At 48.1% G+C, this 9125-nt stretch overlaps 1 protein-coding gene across 1 annotated transcript; it reads right to left on the bottom strand.

Moving 5' to 3' along the window:
• Positions 1–576: 576 nt before the first annotated feature.
• Positions 577–4398, bottom strand: LOC148519342 (relaxin-3-like). Its single transcript, XM_088476627.1, has 2 exons — positions 4017–4398; positions 577–1114 (listed from the first exon to the last, which is right to left on the bottom strand). The coding sequence occupies exons 1-2, from the start codon at positions 4261–4263 to the stop codon at positions 747–749; spliced, it is 615 nt and encodes a 204-aa protein (XP_088332753.1). The 5' UTR covers positions 4264–4398; the 3' UTR covers positions 577–746.
• Positions 4399–9125: the final 4727 nt, after the last annotated feature.

Raw genomic sequence — 9125 nt, 5'->3', positions numbered from 1 at the left:
CCCCCCCTCCCTCTTACCTGTCAACAGCCCAACACATGCTGCTGTGTGCTGGGCTGCAGTAGGAGACCAAGGAGACTGCTGCTGCCACTGAGCAGTAGAAGTCTCCTTTCCTCTGCCCGTGGGGGGGAGCGATCACACTGATCATGCCCCCACTGGATTTGTGCCGGGCTGAGGGTCTCACAACGCCCCCTCCAGAGCTTGCAGCGCCACTTTGCAGCATGCAATTAGGGTTTTTCATTTCTTTTCTAAGTTGCAAAAAATCGCTAAACTATGTGCACATCAGCATTAAGTACGGATTGTGTGCGTCTCAGAATCAGGCCCTAGGTGCTTTATCAATAAGAACAATCTGCCAGATCCTATATTATCAGTAATAAAACACTATGTTATCAGTTATAAATCCCTCTGTGATATGTGCATTATGGTGGCATTCCACAGCCATCAAACTGACCTCTTCTGTTCTTTCATATTCCAAATACATCTAAACGGACACCTACAGTATTTTGACAATTTCAAAATGATCAAAACATTTTCCACAGCAAAAGAGAACATTTTTTATTGATAAATCTCATAATAACCACATTAACGTATATAAGCCACAAAAAGGCCTATGGTGAAAGTACAAAGAGCAATCAACCAAATATTTTGTATAGTCAATGAATGTGAAATACTCTGGTAGTTCACATTAATGGTAAGTCTGTGTAGACTGTACATGAGATCTAAGTAAATCTATAAGTATTATTTACATCTTAACACAATGTGCTGATCTCCGATTTCGTGCAGCCCCATTTACAACAAATGCCCGCCACTCCAATTGACGTTTCCCTTCGTCTTCTTGAGAATTTGATCCAAGGAAAGCCATCTGAACCTACAGCAGCCATATTTTCTGATCCACTCTGAGCCTTTTGGGTTGTATCCTCCACCTGCCGTATATACTCATTAAACCCTTCAGATATTGGTACATAATTGTTGTAATCATCATAGGAATTAAAGGAGTTCTGCAATGGCTGCTGTCTTATGGGAATATCTGACTTTTGTAGCTGTTCCAGATGAGATTCCATGAGTGCCTGTAACTGCAGTTGATTTAGTTCTTTATTTGGGGAATCCTGCAAACCATCTTGGAAACAAAAATATAATTACAAAAAAGTAACAAACAGCAACAAGTTTTACTCATTGTTACAAATATATGTTATATGGCAGTTAAGCAAAACTTGGTGGAAGATAATTAAACAGAAGAGTTAACTGCAACTTCAACAGAGTAATTGGCAATAGCTACTTTTAACATTTTAGTGGCTGTAGTAAAATCTCACATTGTCATAACCACACTGTTTTACCATAATGATGCAAACTGTATATATAATTGCCTATGTGACACAAAATAAGAGAAAATAAGTTTACCAATCTGTGCTGCATCATGACATGATCACAACTATTGTCCTATTTTGTCAGTGGATTCACCCTTAAATGGGTGACTTGTGCTTGTCATGGTCAGTCCCTAGTGGGTTTGATTCCCAACAGGGCCCTATAGGTGTGGAGTTTGTATATTCTTCCTGTGCTTGCATGGGTTTCCTCTGGGTGCTCTAGTTTCATCCCACATTCCACAAATATAACGGTAGGTTAATTGGCTCCCAACAAAAAAAAAAAATAACCCTAGTGTGTATGTGTGTGTGCATGTGATAGGGAATATAGATTGTAAGCTCTACTGGGGCAGGGACTGATGTGAATGGCCAATATTCTCTGTAAAGCACTTGGGAATATGTGTGCACTATATAAATAACTGGTAATAAATAAGTGTGAATACTGTATAATGTTGTGTTAGACACAATAAAAGACCCTATTAGTAAAATGCTTTAGACTTTATTCTACAATGAAACATGTATTTCTAGGTTTGGAAGGTCACATTTTTATACAGCAAAAAATAGGAGTAGCACTAATAAGTATCAAGTTCTGTATATTTCAAGCTAGAAATAAAGAAACGTTTTCAATAATTTGTTTAATCCATGTGCAAGAGTCCTTTTGAGAAACATTTTCCATTAGTATAGGGCCAAACAGACCTCTTGGTCATTTGTACCCCTGTCACCCAAATAACAGGAAGCTACATTTTTGCCCCCACTTCCAAATGATTAGATTGTTCAGGTGAAATAAATAGTCATTGCCTTAAGTTTCTTGCACTGTGGCTATTTAATAGGTAAACTGTAAAAATGGTACTAGAAAATGTCAGTAGCCTATGTCTCCATGTCTCTGGAAACTGCTTTACTTGCTCTCATGCTACTGGTTATAAATTGCACATATGGTGGTCACTTGTCTATAGATTATGGACAGGCAGTTATTAAGTTCGTTGTATACTAGACTATGCAAATAATCTGTTATATTTACTGTAAATTATTAATCTGTACACTGTTACTTTTAGACTGAAAACTTGTCATCTGGGTTTTTGCAGTGTCTGAAATATTGGTGAATGCTAGTCAGCCTGAAGGGGAGATGTGTCAAGCCTCGGTGAGAGAAAAAGTGGAGAAGTTGCCCAAAGCAACCAATCAGCTTCTAACTGTCATTTCATAGATTGTGCTAGTTAAATGACAGAAGCTGATTGGTTGCTTTGGGCAACTTCTCCAATGTATCTCTCTCCAAGGCTTGATACATCTCCCCCTGAGGGAGAACAATATACTATTAAATCCAATGTCATAACAGAGTATTCATTTCTAAATATTCTATCCATAGTATTACTACTTTAAAGAAGACAACTGTTATTTTCCCATATTAAAATATATGAAACCTATTACTATGCAGTGTACCAAAGTTAATTTACAAAGAAACATATTAAAATAAAAAGTCAATCATTTTAAAGCAGGTTACCTTACACATAAAACAGCTCTGTTATCTGACATGCGCAAACACATATCATAGTCTAACATTTCATGCTATTATTTCAGGGGATGGAGCTACTGTTTCTACTTGAAATGATCCAACCAGGTTTCAAACTGGTCCAAGTCATTATAACAATCACCCTACCAATGCTACTAGCAAGGACAAGTTACCATATTGTACATGGCTTGAATTGGCAGTTCTGAGACACATTAAATTAATTTGTTTCTTTGTAAACCGATTAGGGTCTAATTAAATAATTTATATACAAAATAAACTTTTTATTCTCACTCCTATTTGTTCTTATGACTGAGGTTAATTCTACTTGAATACGTTTGCCACTAACTGAATAATAAGTGTTATTATAAATCAGTTAACATCAGGGTACATGTGGGGATTTAATAATTAGGTCGACATTAACAATGTCAACACTGTTAAAATGTGGACAGTCTGTCATTGTAATATTAGAAGATGTGCTTGTTTATACTGTAGATTTCGTACAAACTTACAAAATAAAGTTAAAAAGACACACACACACACACACACACACGATTTGCAGAGTTTAAAATAAATGAAAATCCTTTTAATTTCCTTACACATGTGACTATGTACAAGCTGAAGCATAAATTACAGTTAGAATATTGTAGATTTGAGTGTAAATATACCGCTCAACTTTCTTTGGGAAGTTTTATTATGTCTACCCGGAGGAGGAAACAAATGAATGTAGGCAATCTATGCAGCATAGGTTACAGTCCTGTCCACAGAACTGTGCATTATGAATGAGAATTTACTGTCAAAATGCTAAATAATCGTAACAGCACCTTGGACAGCAGGGACGCCGGGGATCCTCAGGGTGTCCGAGGTGTCTCACTGATGGGAGTAATAGAGGTTGAATAGGGACATGAACATATGGACGGTCTTATTATGATAGTGATTGCAGCAATTACATGACAGCGGGAAATCTGCCTCATTACACCGTTCTGTGCGCTTGTTCCTTATAGAAAAAGTTTTCTGTATCAAGGTAATGTGCCTGTGTACACTGCAACACCGCCAGCTACTGGGGGCACAGGGCACAAATGTGCCAGTAAGTACAGCGCTGCCCCTCTACTCACCTAGCCCCCCTTTAGTGTGCAGAGTACCCCCCATGTGTTCCTCACCTGCCACTCTCACCCGGTACCCTGGGTTCCTCCGCTCCTGCTCCTCCTCCTGCTCCGGGGACAGCCGCTTCCACCGGGACCCCCCGCACGTGAAGATGACAGCGCGGATGAACTCGCGGCCACACAGCTTCACCCCGTACTCCGAGGCGATCACCGGGCTCCTCCGTCCCCGCAGCTCTCCGGGCAGCGCCGGCACCAGCACCAGCAGGACACCCGCGAACAGCAGCGAGCCCCTGAGCAGCGCCATATGCACTCAGGTGAGTGTGACAGCGCCGGCGACACCAAGCGCTTCCTCCCCGGCAGCCTGGCCTGGTGAGGGCGCTGCTGAGGCTGTGCAGTGCTGTCACCCCGGGGTGCTGCGTGCGTGTGCCTGGTACTTGGTCCTGCTGTCACTGCTAGTGTCCTGCACCGCGCTCCGCTGCTGCCTTATATCCCCCCTCACACACCGTGACTCACCCCTCTCCCCTCTCCTCCCACGCCTGTGTCCTCCATCATCTGCCTACCTCTCACCACAGCCAGGGCTTCTTCCCTCCCAGTATATATCTATGCCATAGCTGATATCACTCATGGTACATGGTTATCCTCTGCTCATATACCCAGCTAGTAAGTTCTGACCCTGGAAATGTCCCCACTTGCCTAGTGCATCTATTCTATTCTGCTTATTTCATTACATTTCTCTGTTTGTGCTTTTTCTATAGGCTTCATAACCCAACTTAATATGCACTGAAGATGAGCATTTAAAATATTATTAAAAAACATTATAGCCAAATGTAAAAATCGTATTATGATGCAGATTGCTGTGCTTGAAGGATTGAGGGGCAGGGCCGGATTAAGGTCTGTGGGGGCCCCTGGGCAACATACATGTGGAGGCCCCTATTAAATGTGACAAACTTTGGGTATGCACAATGGGGACCTTATACAGAGCCCCCAGTAGTGTCAGTGCCCACAGTGGTAGTGCCCTGTATGCAGTGCACCCAGTAGTAGTGCCCCTTATGCAGTGCCCCCTATGCAATACTCCCATTACTAGTGCCCACTGTAGTAATGTCCTCTGTATAAATGCCCGCAGTAGTAATACCCCTGTAGTTGTGCCCCAAATAGTAATGCCCCCCAGTAGTAATTGGGCATGTGCCCAATAGTAATGCCCTAGTACTAATGCCCCCTGTATAAATCCCCCAGTAGTAATACCCATGTAGTTGTGCCCCCAATACTAATGCCCCCTCTCTAGTAGAGCCCCCAATAGTAATGCCCCCTGATTAATGCCCCCAGTAGTAATGCCTCCCCTTCCGAGTAATGCCTCCCCCCCGAGTAATGCCCCCAGTAGTAAATTCCCCCCCAGTAATGCCCCCAGTAGTAATGCCCCCCCCCTGTAATGCCCCCAGTAGTAATGCCTTCCCCCTCCCAGAGTAATGCCCCAGTAGTAATGCTCCCCCTGCCAGTAATGCCCCCAGTAGTAATGCCTCCCCCCTCCCCGAGTAATTCCCCAGGTGTAATGCTCCCCCCGAGTAATGTCCCCTGTAGTAATACCCCCGGCAGTAATGCCCCCAGTAGTAATGCCGCCAGTGTACCCAGTAGGCCGCTTGCACTTAAAATAAAAAAAGCTCATACTTACCTTAACCTTAGCCCTGCGTCCACTCCAGTCCGCCCGTCTGTTCCTCTGCACTATGCCAGAGGTCCTGACGTCTCTGCCATAGTGCTCTGCGTGAGCCGGAACCTGGAGCTCACGTGAGCTCAAGCCTCCGACTCCTGGTAAATGGAGCCTCCCTGTGGCGCCAGGGCTAGGTTGGCCGGAGGAGGCGGAACTGGTTCCGTCTCCTCCGGTCCACTTTAACCCCGATGGGTGTGGGGGCCCTTAGCGTGTGGGGGCCCAGGGACTATCGCCCCTGTCGCCCCCCCCGTTAATCCGGCACTGTTGAGGGGCCTATTTATCAATTCATATTTGTCGGTGTTTTCGGGAATATGCTGGCGGACGGGTTCCCAGGTGTCGATATACCAATGCCAGAATTCCGAAGCCCGGCATAATACTGTTGACGATATACCAAAGAGGATCATGATACCCAGGGGTTAAAGTGGGCTGGAACGGGGTGGAACTGCATTCCGTCACTTATTTTTGGAGACGGAACCAGTTCTGCCTCCTCTGACCCACCTTACCCCGGCGCCGCAGGGAGACTGAATTTGCCAGGCACCCACTGAGATTTTCTTACCAGCGGGCACCCGGCTACCTCCCTGCAGCACCAGCAGCAGCCGGAGGCTGGAGCTCACTCATGAGCTCCAGCTTCCGGCTCACGCTGAGTGCAGTGCACTATGGGAGAGACGTCATAACGTCTCTCCCATAGTTCAGAGGAGCAGCTCAGCGGACCAAGCAATGGCAGTGGATGCGGGAGCGGGACTTAAGGAACGTATTACGTTTTCTTTCTTTTTTTTTTATTGGCTTCACAATACGGGGCTGGGGGGCATTACTCAGGGGGCACAACTACAGGAGGCATTACTTAGGTGGCACAACTACAGGGGGCATTACTCGGGGCACAACTACAGGGGGCATTACTCAGGGGGCACAACTACAGGGGGCATTACTTAGGAGGCACAACTATATGGGGCATTACTTAGGGGACACAACTACAGGGGGTATTACTTAGGGGGCATTACTTAGGGGGCACTACTACTGGGGGCATTACTTAGGGGGTACAACTACAGGGGGCATTACTTAGGGGGCACTACTACTGGGGTCATTACTAAGGGGGCACAGCTACAGGGGGCATTAGGGGACACAACTACAGGGGGCACTACTACTGGGGGCACAATTACAGGGGTCACTACTATTGGGGGCACTTCTATTGGGGGCATTACTATGGGGGCATTACTACAAGGGGCACCACTCCTGGGGGCACTGAACAAGGGGCACTACCACTGCTGTGGGCTCTGCATAAAGGGCACCACTACTGGAGGCACTGAATATGGGGCACTGCATAAGGAGCACCACTATTAGGGGCACTGCATAAGGGGTACCACTACTGAGGGCACTGCATAAGGGGCACTATCACCAGTGGCGGGCAGGGCCGGGGGCTGTGACACAGACTGCACCGCGTGTGTAGCGCTGACCGGACGGAGTTCGGTCAGCGCTACACAAGTGGCAAACACACAGCCGCCGGCACCGGCAGCTGTGTGTTTGTTTTGATCAGCAGCCAATGAGAGTCTGTCAGACTCTCATTAGCTGCTGCGCCCACTGCGGGAGCCGCTCCATCTTCTGGGTCCCGCAGTGGGCAATGGGAGAGGCGTCATAACGTCATATGACGTCTCTCTCATAATGCATAGCGGCCCGGCCCAGGAAGGACAGACGGAGGAGCGGATGGCGACGGCGGGAGTGGGGATTGAGGTAAGTGGGTTTTTTTTCTTTTATTACGTGTGCCTACTGGGGGAGGGGCGGGCACTACAAGGGGGAGACCACTACTGGGGGCACTACAAGGGGGGAACCACTACTGGAGGCACTGCAAGAGGGGGACTACTACCGGGGCAATACAAGGGGGGGACTACTACTACTGGGGGCAATACAAGGGAGGACTACTACTACTACTGGGGGCACTACAAGGAGGGGAACCACTACTGGAGGCACTGCAAGGGGGGGACCACTACTACTAGGGGCAATACAAGGGGGAGACTACTACTACTGGGGCCAATACAAGGGGGTGACTGCTATTACTGGGGGCAATACAAGGGGGGGCTACTACTACTGGGGGCACTACAAGGGTGGGGACTACTACTACTGGGGTCACTACAAGGGGGGAACCACTACTGGAGGCACTGCAAGGGGGGGACTACTACTACTGGGGGCAATACAAGGGGGGGACTACTACTACTGGGGGCAATACAAGGGGGGGACTACTACTACTGGGGGCAATACAAGGGGGGGACTACTACTACTGGGGGCACTACAAGGGGGGACTACTACTACTGGGGGCACTACAAGGGGGGTACCACTACTGGAGGCACTGCAAAGGGGGACTACTACTACTGGGGGCAATACAAGGGAGGAACTACTACTACTGGGGGCACTACAAGGGGGGGGACTACTACTACTGGCGGCACTACAAGGGGGGACTACTACTACTAGGGACACTACAAAGGGGCAACCACTACTGGGGGCACTACAAGAGGGAGGGACTACTACTGGGGGCACTACAAGGAGGGGACTACTACTACTGAGGGCACTACAAGGGGGGAACCACTACTGGAGGCACTGCAAGGGGGGGACTACTACTACTAGGGGCAATACAAGGGGGGGACTACTACTACTGGGGCCAATACAAGGGGGCGACTGCTATTACTGGGGGCAATACAAGGGGGGGACTACTACTACTGGAGGCACTGCAAGGGGGGATATACTACTACTGGGGGCAATACAAGGGGGGGCTACTACTACTGGGGGCACTACAAGGGTGGGGACTACTACTACTGGGGTCACTACAAGGGGGAACCACTACTGGAGGCACTGCAAGGGGGGGACTACTACTACTGGGGGCAATACAAGGGGGGACTACTACTACTGGGGGCAATACAAGGGGGGGACTACTACTACTGGGGGCAATACAAGGGGGGGACTACTACTACTGGGGGCACTACAAGGGGGGACTACTACTACTGGGGGCACTACAAGGGGGGTACCACTACTGGAGGCACTGCAAGGGGGGACTACTACTACTGGGGGCAATACAAGGGGGGAACTACTACTACTGGGGGCTCTACTAGGGGGGGGACTACTACTACTGGCGGCACTACAAGGGAGGACTACTACTACTAGGGGCACTACAAAGGGGCAACCACTACTGGGGGCACTGCAAGAGGGAGGGACTACTACTGGGGGCACTACAAGGAGGGGACTACTACTACTGAGGGCACTACAAGGGGGGAACCACTACTGGAGGCACTGCAAGGGGGGGACTACTACTACTAGGGGCAATACAAGGGGGGACTACTACTACTGGGGCCAATACAAGGGGGCGACTGCTATTACTGGGGGCAATACAAGGGGGGACTACTACTACTGGAGGCACTGCAAGAGGGGATTTGCTACTACTGGGGGCAATACAAGGGGGGGCTACTACTACTGGGGGCACT

Source organism: Taudactylus pleione, unplaced genomic scaffold (assembly GCF_031769625.1).
Source record: "Taudactylus pleione unplaced genomic scaffold, aTauple2 ptg000190l, whole genome shotgun sequence".
NCBI classification, from domain to species: Eukaryota; Metazoa; Chordata; class Amphibia; order Anura; family Myobatrachidae; genus Taudactylus; species Taudactylus pleione.
This window is presented reverse-complemented; position numbering and strand designations above follow the sequence as displayed.

What these genes read in the sequence shown, in the direction of transcription:
- LOC148519342 (XM_088476627.1), bottom strand. Translation starts at nt 4,263, where the DNA reads ATGGCGCTGCTCAGGGGCTCGCTGCTGTTCGCGGGTGTCCTGCTGGTG. An exon ending in GTACCGGGTGAGAGTGGCAG is followed by an intron (nt 1,115 to 4,016) that starts GTGAGGAACACA and finishes TTTGTTTCCAAG; the next exon opens with ATGGTTTGCAGGATTCCCCA.